Source organism: Oncorhynchus mykiss, chromosome 16 (assembly GCF_013265735.2).
Source record: "Oncorhynchus mykiss isolate Arlee chromosome 16, USDA_OmykA_1.1, whole genome shotgun sequence".
NCBI classification, from domain to species: Eukaryota; Metazoa; Chordata; class Actinopteri; order Salmoniformes; family Salmonidae; genus Oncorhynchus; species Oncorhynchus mykiss.
Genome location: NC_048580.1, coordinates 60,902,297 through 60,916,084, shown reverse-complemented (window position 1 = coordinate 60,916,084; position 13,788 = coordinate 60,902,297). Strand labels below are relative to the sequence as shown.

At 41.2% G+C, this 13,788-nt stretch overlaps 1 protein-coding gene across 4 annotated transcripts in view; it reads right to left on the bottom strand.

Annotated features, from left to right (window-relative positions):
• Window positions 1-1,950: 1,950 nt before the first annotated feature.
• The window catches only part of LOC110492485 (sodium- and chloride-dependent taurine transporter), a 33,729-nt gene continuing 21,891 nt past the window's right edge, over window positions 1,951-13,788 (bottom strand). For all 4 annotated transcript variants that reach the window (XM_036947489.1, XM_036947490.1, XM_036947488.1 and 1 more), the window contains exons 6-14: window positions 13,161-13,295; window positions 11,256-11,359; window positions 10,987-11,111; window positions 9,200-9,312; window positions 6,946-7,083; window positions 6,122-6,224; window positions 5,074-5,174; window positions 4,380-4,550; window positions 1,951-4,125 (exon numbers count right to left, since the gene is read on the bottom strand). In XM_036947489.1, coding sequence (XP_036803384.1) covers window positions 3,970-4,125; window positions 4,380-4,550; window positions 5,074-5,174; window positions 6,122-6,224; window positions 6,946-7,083; window positions 9,200-9,312; window positions 10,987-11,111; window positions 11,256-11,359; window positions 13,161-13,295 — 1,146 coding nt within the window. In that variant the 3' untranslated portion in view covers window positions 1,951-3,969. The remainder of the gene's footprint in view (window positions 4,126-4,379; window positions 4,551-5,073; window positions 5,175-6,121; window positions 6,225-6,945; window positions 7,084-9,199; window positions 9,313-10,986; window positions 11,112-11,255; window positions 11,360-13,160; window positions 13,296-13,788) is intronic.

Below are 13,788 nucleotides of genomic sequence, written 5' to 3'. Positions count from 1 at the left end.
TGTCAAAGGCAACAGGGTCAGAGTTTTCCACAACACCAGAGGGATTTCTCAACTGTACTACGCCACTGTTTGCCATTCCAAGGTTTCACCTACCTTTTAATACCCATTTTGGCTAAAACTAGCTACATTAGAGGCCCAGTGCAATCAAAAATGTTTGTGTTTTACATACTCAGTGGACAGTTTATTACGTACACCACCCAGTTCACAGAGATGGTTTGATTCATGTGACTGTGGTTTGCTATGTAAACCAGGTAGACCGACATCGAGGCATTCAGTTACTGTTCGATTAAATGTTAGAATGGGCCAAACAAGTAGCCTAAGCGACTTTGAGCATGGTATGATTGTCAGTGACGGGTGCCCCGGTTCCAGTATCTCAGAAACAGTTGGCCTCCTGGGATTTTCACGCATGGCAGTGTCTAGGGTTTACTGAGAATGATGCAACAAACAAAAAACATCCAATCAGCGGCAGTCCTGCTTGTGATGAGAGGTCGAAGGAGAATGGCAAGAATCATGCAAGCTAAAACGCAGGCCACAAACAGGCAAATAACGGTGCAGTACAACAGTGGTATGCAGAACGGCATTTCGGAACGCACAACCAGTTGGTCCTTGTCACGGATGGGCTATTGCAGCAGACGACGACACCGGGTTCCACTCCTCTCAGCTAAAAACAAGAAGAAGAAACTCCAGTCGGCACATGAGCCGCAACACTGGAGGGGGAAAACGTTGTCTGGTCCTACGAATCCCGGTTCCTGTTGCGTCATGTTGATGACAGAGTCAGGATTTGGCTTATGCAGAAAGAGTCCATGGCCCCATCCTCCCTGGTGTCAACGGTACAGGCTGGTGGCGGTGGTGTAATAGTGTGGGGAATGTTTTCCTGGCAACGTTAGGTCCCTTGAGACCATTTGCGCAAAGTTAGCATGCCCCAAAGAAATCAGGCTGTTCTGGAGGCAAAGGGGGGGTCCGACCCAGTACTATATATACCTAAAAATTGTGTGCATATTTCCACACAATGAGGTTGGAATAATACTGTGAACGTGATGATGAATGCCCTTTTAGTGTAAGAGCGAGTGTAAGAACTGAAAATCTGCCAGAAATCTCTGCCTGTTTTGGTGGGATGGAGTTTTTGCCTACCTGGTGACATCACCAGGCAGTAAATTAGTTAATAGATCATCAAGAGAGTTCCAAACCTCTGCTAATAACAGCTCATTTTATTTGGTCCCCTCCCCACTCAAACCACTCTGACAGTCCTAGTACAATTTTTGCTTTAGAAACTGCTCTTTGCTAAGAACCTTTATTTTTTTTAACCATTTTAATTGAAAACAATTACAGTAAAGTGATTTTAATTGTTACACATAATGGATTTGATACTGAGATAAAAATGGCTGCATTTGACCTGATGTTGAAAGTTAAGTCATTCTGAGAGGAACGTATAGGATGTGTCTGTCGAGGTCATCTGAGAGGTCAGAGCTGCCACATCCTATAGCCCATCAGTAACTTTCACTGTTGTGACCAAGCATAAGTGGTCTGTGAGTGGTCATTTTGACAGGGTGTGTGATTACAGGAAAAAGTCTTAAAATAGAAGCCCAGGCACTCAATTCCTGCAGGGTGTCTGTCAGCACCATAACAACAGTACAATTGTATTTGTTTAATTAAATATGAGTCTACTCTATTAACACCAACATAATTCGATAATTACACAAGATACCATTTTTATTGTGTGGTTATTAAAGCCTCCTTATTTGAATGCATTTGTTTTAAGTCATTTTCAATATATAACTGTAGGATATGAATATGGAATATGAATATGGAAGAATGTAGAATAATATCCTCATGTTAGAAGTGAATGTGTGTAGTATTTCCATAGCAGTCTGTATGAGAGAAAAGCAGGCCAGTAGACCCTTAAATGCACTTCACTTCACAGAACAAATGAATAATTCACTCAAAGACGTGTAAAGAAAAATAAGTTTATTTTCAATCTAGGAAGAGATGATGCAATGAGCATCTTAAAGAAGGACAGACGTTAGACAAAAATACTTTGGTACACTTGATTTTCCAACAGGGTTTATTTATCGCCCTCTGGACTAGTAATCTTTCTGACCAAGCACTGTACTGTGAATGTTCATGTACATGCATTGGGTAAAATAATCTCACTTGAACTTTAAACATTCATATTTTTTATGTTGGTCACATATCAATTTTTGTATTTTTTACATCTGTTTTCAAATTTAAATCAAATCATTTGAGTGGTAAAGGCCATTTCTTTGACAAATATGACACGCTGCAAATATTCATTCAGGCTCATAACATTTAACATTAAAATACAAATTGCTGACTGTATTCAGAAAACATCAGTCCTCATCAGTGACAATGTTCATATGATGTACAGTATAAAATGGGTTAATACAAAAAGGCATATGTGATTCACAAACAATAAAAATACTAAAATACAAACAAGTAAAATACTAAAATACAAACAAGTAAAATACTAAAATACAATTGCCTAAAATGAACATGATAAAATCCAGAGTCTGGTGGTAGATTCATATGATACAGATATTTAGTGACCATCGCTGCTATTAAAATGAGTGCACTGGAGAAAAAAAACTATTATTTCACATTTTTAGAAAAAAACATTTTGTTAAGGTTACATTTTTTACTCCAATCAAGTTATGGTTCTCACAACTCTCACAGGTTTATTCCTAAAGAAACAGAATGTTTGATGGAAATGTTCCACCTTTATTTTATATATTTATAGCAAGTGAGTGAGAGTCTAATGCTCCTGTTTGTACCGATAGATAACAAAGTGAACAATACCAAAAAGGTTTGAAGCTATATACTTTCCTTTTGAAATGCATGGTGCAAATGTAACTGTAGGTTCTTGCAACCATTACAGAGGAGGTTGGTGGCACCTTAATTGGGGATGACATGCTCATAGTAATGGCTGGAACAGAATCAATGGAATGATATCAAATATATTAACAGCATGGTTTCCATTTGGTTGATACCATTCCATTCCAACCATTATTATGAGCCGTCCTCCCCTCAGCAGCCTCCTGTGGACCATTATCATAAGAGATCACTACAATAAAGGTGAAACTCAACGTATAAAGTGCAAAGAGAGGTTTCAATAAATGCACTGGGGCAGACTGTAGGCAATGTACAAATACTCTTAAAATGCTTCTTCCGTTTTATCCTTCACTTCCTCCTTATTTTCCCCACCTCCTTTCTTGCCTCCCTCCTAAGGACATGTGATCCTTCCGGGAACATTTTGTACAGTATTTGGGCATGGCCATAGTTAACCTTAAGGACGTACATATGAACTTCTATATTTACACTGCATGTTGTCACTATACATTCAGGTGGTGTGGATGTCTACTCTACTAGCAGATGTGACTGGCTGGCGTCCACTAGCACAACTAACATTTTTTCAGTTGAATCTCAAAACAAACAACAACGACAACAGATAAAAAATGACCTCAGACAAGGATACTGCCACAATAATGTGAGGAAATTATCTTAATAGTTTGCTACCTAACATGTTACACGTTTAGTTTACTGTATATGTGATAAGTGAAAATTACTTTTTTTCTAGTATTTCCGAACAAACACCTTCTCAATTCTCAACAATCAACAGAAAGTTAATTAACATAGAACAACATGTTCTATCTCAAAATATTGCCTGAACTGAGATCACCACCCACTACAGCAACGACAACAACGGTGACAACAACGGTAACAACAACATTAAAAAAAATACAGAGAGAAAAAACTACAACAACTCAACGACAATATATATAATGTAGCTCTCTTCATCATCATCATCATCATCGTCATAGAAACCAAACCAGAATATTCCTAGTGCAGATATATAGAACAATGTAAACCTGGTTCTACCACTATCAAAGTTAGCAAATATATGATAAAAACATAGAAAGCACGTCAATCAGCATGTCCTCTCACAGAGAGTGCTCACATCATTGTTTCTACAATGGTGTGGGTGGGATTGATCAGGCCGTTGTTCCCATTGGGGTCCAGAGGCTGGGTCAGCTCGCTGCCCTTCATGCTGTACTCTTTGGGGCGAGAACTCGCACCTCCCTTTACTGGGGCCGCCACTGCCTTAATCCTCTGTGGGGAGGAGAGAAAAATCATCCTTATATCATGCCATAAAATCATATTACATGGTATACTGCATCATGTGAATAACTTATATCTTGTGTGCCATATAATACAAGTTATGCAATTGCATACCGCATGCCATTCCCACAATTGCTGCACTTCCTTGCAGGCAGTGCTTGTATTCATACAACTAACCCTTAACCCTTTATCAATGATTTGGGACATCTTCTTGGTTATCTAGTATCATCTTTGTATTTGCGTACCTCGATGAGCGGGCCGTCGGACTGGAGGATCTTGATAACCATTACCATGGGGATGCAGATCATGGAGGCCAGGGCCAGAGACCAGCCCAGGCCGATGGACCAGTCTGGGTACTCATACACCTTGTTATAGGTCAGTGGCTTGTACTTCACCAATGAGAAGATAAAACAACCCTGGGAACAACAAGAAAAATGGTTTAGGACATGGTCCCTCACGGAGACATTCTACAGTACATCATCACTCTGATCCAAGAGGTTCCTCATGTTTTCAGAACCACAACAGTGTCGGTCTGTTGAACACTTTGTAACAGCGTTGGGCTGTTGATCACACTGTAACAATGTCGGGCTGTTGAACACTTTGTAACAGGGTTGGGCTGTTGATCACACTGTAACAGTGTCTGGCTGTTGAACACTTTGTAACAGCGTTGGGCTGTTGATCACACTGTAAAAGTGTCGGGCTGTTGAACACTTTGTAACAGCGTTGGCCTGTTGATCACACTGTAACAGTGTCTGGCTGTTGAACACTTTGTAACAGCGTTGGGCTGTTGATCACACTGTAAAAGTGTCGGGCTGTTGAACACTTTGTAACAGCGTTGGGCTGTTGATCACACTGTAACAGTGTCGGGCTGTTGAACACTTTGTAACAGTGTTGGGCTGTTGAGCACTTTGCAACAGTGTTGGGTTGTTGAATACTCACCGCACAGAGGACGGGAGTGATAAAGGTCCAGCTCCATTTCATCCACGGGTTTGGTCGGTAGCCAATCATGTCTTCAATTGCATCATAGAAATTATCAGCGCCTGTCAACCATACAGAAGAACACACTTGTTGTAAGAGACACACTCCTAGTCTCCTATACAATAAAGGTAACCATCATTTAAATGTGCATGTTCTCGAGGTAAAACATCAGGGTGATGTATTAACTGAAAACAGAATCAGTATCTCTTCATCTCTAGACCAATGACAAAAGCTACAGTACAGGATGTGGCGCCATCATAGCCTCTCTAAACACCCTAATCTACCTGTCGGCTTTTCCATAAAGTCACATATTATGGCATAAACAATCTCTCTGTAGGGGCTGGATTCAATCCGTATTGCAGAAGTTTCAAGGAAAGGAAGAGCCACACTTTTGCTCGATTTAAATTTAAGGGCAATGTTCCCACCTTAGCGGAGACTGCATTCACGGTAAACGCTGCATATGTCAGCTCAATCGAAAATAACCTTTACATTTTAACACAGATACTCCGATACTTCCGTGATACAGATTGAATCCAGCGCTAGTTTACTGTTAACCGTTACAAAACTAGGAACAGGTTCTACTCAGCAATGACAGACAACCCCTGTTATGGCCTATGTGCCATTGCATGATAAGCTATTCTTAGCAATACCGGCATGCTTGCTCTCTTAATAACGGCTATAACAGCGTTACTAAAAACACCTCTAGGAATGGCAGCTGGGTCATTGTGCTCCTGTTCACCTCTTCATTATAAAGGTCATTGTGATGAGGCGGCACAGTTCTTAGTAATTTGCCTTCAATAGAAGCCAATGGGCCGTGCGTAAAAGCCAATTCAAGTGATTTACAATTGGCGTGAAAGGAAACAAGGTTATTGTTTACCCCAAGCAAGGTCATAACTCATGTGTTATTGTTTTTGTTTAACACTTTAAAAACACAGTATCTTAACATGTGTTTCCTAAATGTAGGCTACACACTTTATTTGGCAAAAAAGGGCAACAACAAAAAACTTACCATATACCCAGGCTACAGCAATACATTCAAAGAATGCTACCCACAAAAGGCACACACCACTGGCTGCATAGTAGTCAAAGAGTTGAAACACATACATGCCACCCTGAAAAGAAAGCACATAGCAAAAAGAGAGTGAGAGAAATACAGAAAGGGAGAGCGATGGGGTGGGCATGGGTAGGAAAAAGTGGAGGAGGTTGATACATCAGAATGCGGGCGCTGGGCCAATGAAAGGAGAGTTCAACAGGTGGTGAGATGTGAGATATAATTGAAGTAAAGTTAACTGGAACATAGCATTCCAAATGGTTCCATTCGTGATGTCAAGCACACAGGATGTGATATGAGAGGTCGTTAGTAGAAACCCCATATTGGGTCGCAAAATTGTGACAACGGCAAAGTATGTGGAAAAACTGTTGTGATCTTATCTTATATGTTAACTTGAACTGTGTGTAGTAGAAACGACAGTGTGTATCGTTAGCTTATATTGAAGAGATGTTTCTGTATGTGAACATAATCTAATTACAACGGTCCCAGAAGTGATTTAACATTTTTTTTTTTAACTAGGCAAGTCAGTTAAGAACAAATTCTTATTTACAATGACAGTCTATCAGGGAACATTGGGTTAACTGCCTTGTTCAGTGGCAGAACAACAGATTTTTACCTTGTCAGCTCCGGGATTTAGATCCAGCAAACTTTCGGTTGCCGGCCCAATGCTCTTACCACTAGGCTACCTGCCACTAGTCGTAGTATGTCAATGTGTCTTACAAGTAAGGTAAAAACAACATGTCTTGCATAGAGATACGTTAAAGTGCTGTTGGTGTACTTACCTTCGTTACCATGGTAAGTCCCAAAAGATAGCTTATGCAGCACATTACAGCTATAAAGATCTCGCGGCGGTAACCCGTCCTTAGGGCGGCTGGATACAGATCGACCAGGGAGGTGATCTGTCCTTCCACCTCCACAAACTGGGGAGACAGAAAGCAACACATCAACCTTAATGTCCCACCAGAACTCTGACATCCATTACAACTATAATTGATATTGCTTTTAGGCCTCATTACAAAAACATGAATACTAAATAAATACATTATAAAGTAACAACCTATATTTATAGCCCTGGATCTCATATGAGCAAATACCCTGAGAAACTGTTGAGCAGGAAAAATCCAGCAGCGTTGCAGTTCTTGACCCACTCAAACCGGTCCACGTGGCACCTACTACCATACCCCGTGCAAAGGCACTCAACTCTTTGGTCTTGCCCATTCACACTCCCCTTAATCTACACCGATTGAAGTGGATTTAACAAGTGACATCAATAAGGGACAATAGCTTTCACCTGGTCATGTTTTGTACAGTCAGCGTACAGGAATATGGAAACATTTTAAAAATGTGTAGCCTGGAACCAATTTAATTTCTCAGTGGTCTGTCAAAAGCTTAACAAAAAGTAATGCCTGCCTCTCTATATGTTCACTTTTCTTTCTTCTCAAATCGCTGATTAGACTGGACTAGAGAATGACTGCTGTCTTTGTTGTGCAGTAATGGGACATTCTAAACAAGTCTTCTCTTGGGAAGGCCTCCTATTGGTTTGTTGATGCAAAACAACACTGACTGTCTCCCACTCTCAACCTCTCTCTCGCCCTCCACCTCCCTCCCTCTCTTTCTCTAGTCTATTCTTCATGGAAACCCTCTCCACTTCAAGCTACTCCAGTTGTCTTGTCATGGGCTGAATAATTTAATAGGCAGTGCTGCTGTCGTCACAGTAAATGTATCTGGAGTCACACTACTCTGATTTAGTGAAATAGACTTGGTTATTCAGCATACACTGAAAACTGTTTTTTCCCCCACATCATACAACAAGCCCACTCCTCATAACTACGGCATACGAGCCATAAAACAATACTTTATTCAGCACCTCTAATCTGCGTATAATGTATGGTCAAGAATGACGGCCACTCTCCTACTGCTCAGTTTGCCTATGGAAATAGTAGTGCTAGAAGCACAAGTATTTATTTCAAGTTTGGACCATCATCCTGATCTCCTGTTTGGCTGAGATATATCATTGGCCATGAGGAGGGCTGACTTAGCACAGAGTAAAATTACACTTGGAAGCTGGAAATGTGATAGTGAGAGAACCCCACTGATGCCACTCCTGTGTTGTCTCCCTGGCCTTGCCTCCGTTCATCTTAATCAACGCCCCGGGACTCTGGGCTGCAGGGACACCTCAGAGGAAGGCTATAGGACTAGATTGTTTGGTTCTACCTACTAAATTACTATGCGTTCAGAGATTAATTTAATTTCACACACTTTTACAAAAACTGTTTACTATTTGCGTTCAAGCCTTCAAGATGTAACAGCTGTTTTTAACAGTAGAGTCCACTCTGGGAAAACACTGGTTAAAAATACTGCCTGCTGTGAAACGTGTTGGGTCGCCTTTCTTGTCTGGAAGTTATTTGAAACCAGGGGTCGTTGATGTTGATCTCTTTTATACCCATGACTGACCTGACTGCAGCCCTGTGCTCCATTTGGAGCACAACTGACTACTGTACTGGGGTACTCAAAGGAACTATACCAATCGAAAAGATACCACTTTACACTTCTGTATGTGTACCTACTTCCTATATATTTACATGGTACTGTAAATACATAGGCATATTGTAATTAGAGTTTAAATACACTAACAACATACTGTAATTACAGTGTAGATACTCTAACGACATATTGTAATTACAGTGTGGATACACTATATTGTAAATACAGTGTAGATACACTATATTGTAATTACAGTGTAGATACACTAACAACATATTGTAATTACAGTGTAGATACACTAACAACGTATTGTAATTACAGTGTAGATACACTGATAACGTATTGTAATTACAGTGTAGATATACTAACATATTGTAATTACACATGTAGATACACTAACAACATATTGTAATTGCAGTGTAGATACACTAACAACGTATTGTAATTACAGTGTTACAAGGTCCTTATATCTAGAGGGACATGTACTGTCATGTACTGTGGTACGTACCACTAGCAATAGTAATGTATGCTAGCTATTGGTTTAGTACTGACCTGACTGTCGAGGCCCAGTAGCAGAAGCATGATGAAGAATAGGATGGCCCAGAACGTGGGATAGGGCATCATGGACACAGCCTTAGGGTAGGCAATGAAGGCCAGGCCAGGACCTAGATGGAGGAGAAGAGAGGGGAAGGGGGGAAAAGGGGGAACGAGAGGGGAAGGGGGGAGGAGGGGAAGAGGAGAGGGGAGGGGAAGGGGGTGAAGGGGAGAAAGAGAGGGAAGAGAATTAACCAACCCATCTAATTTGAGCTTGGACGGTATGAGGGGGGATAAAAACATTAAACTAAAGACATTCAAAGTATCTGGAATGCTAATGTTACAGTACTGGAAGAGACTAAGTGATAAACCTTTGGTATATGCTATGTGTTTCTGTTCTGTAAGGACTGGATAGGTTGAGGAACTATCCACTGAGTATCTGCTACCGTTCATATGCTGTGTGACTCTAGCATCCTGCATTAGTTTACTTGCTAAACAAATACTGACAAAGCAGATAGCGATTTGCTCAAAAGCATAAACTAATTCAACAGGATTATAAAGGCACTTGAACATATACAAACATACAGGAAACTGAACTCAACCAACTATATATCATTAACTCTTGCAAGTCCATCCAACACAATAAAGTATTGCACAGCTTTAGTTAGACCTCACATTTGTCATTATTTACGGTTATCCACAATAATTTACATTTACCGTAACTTTAAGAAAATAATACCTATTTTTCAACTTAATCCTTTTCCAATAAATATGCATGAATTATAGCAACAATAAAAAAACAATCAGACATGGATTTTCAATCATTCCAATTGACAAACACAGCAGACACAGCTAAAACAGTCACAGTACAATATAATTATCTCCTCTTACTAATTCAAGTTAAAGTACATGGAAACAGTTTCTCTCTGAACCAGGTTGTTGTCAAGGAAGGAACAATAGCAACACTGAACTGGACAGAGCGAGCATGCTGAAAGAAGATGCATCTCCTTCGGAATCCACATAAAATACAATATCAAGGTGGGCAGAAACAGAACCGCTTAGTTAAAGCCACCTCAGGGATCCACAGCTCACTGCAGTACAGTACTTAACATTACAGTTACATAACAATACTCGGCACTGTCATTTTCCACAACTATTTCACTGGTTGTGAGCAGTCTACTGTATTACCCAACATAAATTATAACAATTTAATTGGAACAGAATTGGCTTATTTTATTTTGGCTTATTGCACATTATAGTGACTGTAAACAATTTCTTAATTAAATTAATTCAATCCACACTTTCTAAACTTATGGATGACCCCTCACCATAAGATGTAATGATTTTTTAAATAAACATAAATATTGTAAATAGATTATAAACCCTAGAGTGGAACATTGGTGCACCTGGTGCCTTTGAGCCCAGGTGACTGTGAATGGTAGAGTATAGCTGTGATTATGAGTGTGGTTTTATAGAGTGGCTCTTTATTTAACCCAGCTTTACATGGTAGCTCAGACACACAGCACAGTGCTCAACCAGAGCCAAATTCGCTGTGGAAAACACAGCATAGAAAAAGCAACAATTCTGCTTCTTTCAGGCCTTTATTCAAGGAGTGTCCAATTGCCGATACCTCTACATTTCAGCATTGTCGTTTCCAAAAAGCATTTTTAGTTTTTTCCCTCTTTCAAATCTGGGTGTCTTGTTGGCTAAATCGTTTAAAAAAAAAACTTTCCAATCATCTGTTTTGTTCGTTAGCAGTGCCCACCATCACTACTACGTTCACCGTTGACCTTTGACCCTCATACCTGACTCTGCCACATCGGCAATGTCCACCCCTTGCTCTTGTGCCATGAAGCCCAGGACGGAAAATATTGCGAAGCCAGACACAAAACTGGTACCGCTGTTCAGGCCTCCCAGCAGCAAACAGTCCCTATGTCACACATATGTCATGGAGGATGTTAATTTACACAGACGGAACCGAAGTTCCCATTTTTTTCTTACGCAACCGCCTTTGACACGAGTTGCTCTCTCTACTACTACAGCAGTCCCCCGTCACCATGACAATGAAGCTCACCTGTAGCAGTTGTATTTGTACTTGTTGTAGCTCCCTAGTGACGTCATAGCCCCCAGACAGATGGCGTAGGAGAAGAATATCTGGGTTCCTGCGTCGATCCACACCTGAGACAACAATAACATGATACCAGGCGGCTCAGTTCGCCATTCATCATACACTTCTGGTCACATGGCCAGCAACCCTTTTCATCTTTGTTGGGACATAATTGGGTTAGATTAACCTAATAAGCAATGAGATTTGGCAATTAAGGCATTTTACAATGACCTTTTCCTTCTGCGTCTGATCAAACGTACAAGTAACTAAGCTACTGAGGCTAAGACACATAACTACTTGATTAAACATGTTGCGAGCTCAAATCAAATTGAGGACACTGAATTGCTCTTCAGTGCACTCTCAAAATTGGGGGATAAAAAGGAACATTTCCATCAAAACTGAACATCTTAACTCCAGCAGTGAGCTAATTGAATTACATACACAAAAGTATGTGGACACCCCTTCTAATTAGTAGATTTGGCTATTTCAGCCATAACTGTTGCTGACAGGTGTATAAAATCGAGCAAAAAACCATGCAATCTCCATAGACAAACATTGTCAGTAGAATGGCCTTACTGAAGAGCTCAGTGACTTTCAACGTAGCACCGTCATAGGATGCCACCTTTCCAACAAGTCAGTTATCAAATTTCTGCCCTTCTAGAGCTACCCTGGTCAACTTTGTTATTGTGAAGTGGAAATGTCTAGGAACAACAACGACTCAACCGCAAAGTTGTGGGCCACAAAAGCTCACAGAGCTGAACCTCTAAGTGTCGAAGCGCGTAATTATCGTCTGTCCTCGATGCAACACTCACTACCGAATTCCAAATTGCCTCTGGAATCAAGGTCAGCACAACTCTTCTCCAGGAGCTTCATGAAATGTTTTTTCATGGCCGAGCAGCCGCACACAAGTCTAAGATCACCATGCGCAATGCCAAGCGTCGGCTAGAGTGGTTTAAAGCTCGCCGCCATTGGACTGGACTGATGAATCACGCTTCACCATCTGGCAGTTCGATGGACGAATCTGGGTTTGGAGGATGCCAGGAGAACGCCACCTGCCTGAATGCATAATGCCTACTGTAAAGTTTGGTGGAGGAGGAATAATGGTCTGGGGCTGATTTCAAGGATCGGGCTAGGCCCCGTAGTTCCAGTGAAGAGAAATCTTAACACCACAGCATACAATGGAATTCTAGATGATTCTGTGCTTCCAACTTTATGGCAACAGTTTTGGGAAGGCCCTTTCCTGTTTCAGCATGACAATTCCCCCGTGCACAAAGCGAGGTCCACACAGAAATGGTTTGTCAAGATCGGTGTGGAAGAACTTGACTGGGATGAATTGGAACGCCGACTGCGAGCCAGGCCTAATCACCCAACATCAGTGCCTGACCTCACTAATGCTCTTGTGGCTGAATGGAAGCAAGTCCCCACAGCAATGTTCCAACATCTAGTGGAAAGCCTTCCCAAAGGAGAGGAGGTTGTTATAGCAGCAAAGGGGGGACCAACTCCACTTTAATGCCCATGTTTTTTGAATGAGATGTTCGACGAGTCAGGTGGTGTATGTCATAAACCTGGATGGTTGGAGAGTTCTAGCAAGTCTTGCATTGTGAGCGAGCACATGTTCTCTCAAAGATTATAGTGTCACTAATAATTCAACCAGCCCTAACCAAGGCTGTGTACCGGTTCCTTTTCCGCAGTCCAGATTACTTTATGATGTAGAGATGTCAGTGAGCGGCCCTGATAGACGTGTAAGTAAACAGATATGTATTGATGCTGAAAGGGGATATGTGTAGTTATGTCATTGGGGGCAGGCGGAGGGGATTGCACAGAGACAGGGAAGATGGGTAGAGGGGTGTGGGTGAGGGTTATGGCTCCTACCTCTGGGTCCTGTAGGCGGGTCAGGTTGGGGTAGAGATAGAATTTGATCCCTTCAGACGCCCCTGGCAGAGTCACTCCACGCACCAGCAGCACAATAAGCATGACGAAAGGGAAAGTTGCTGTGATATACACCACCTAGAGAAAACAGATAAGAGGCAATTATAGATTTATTAGCTGATTTAAGGTTTCATAACATAATGGAACTTGGAGAGGATGCTTGAGGTAGAAGTTACCCCCAACTACAGATCTAGGATTCGATTACCATATCCCCAGTTCTTAAAGGGATGAAGAAATATCTGATAATGTGTCAATGGTTAGGTTGGGGGTAACTTCTACCCACTCCTTAGGGCTCCAGAGATAGCCCATCAACTGAGGCCAAGGTTTCAAAATTTAAAAGGTGGCGCAGTTGGCCATTTTACAGAATGGAATGTTTTTTGCTAGGAAATAAATTGGTTTAAACAAATAGGAAAGGGAGCATGGAATATACAGAAAGACACAACTGCACAAAGATAGTTGACTGTTGTGGATGGCATTGTGTGAGGTGTTTTCAGTTGGGGTGGGAAGCTGGAGTGAGTGCATGGATATATACTTTACAATAGCATTTTAACTGAAGTAACAGCTGCCGTCA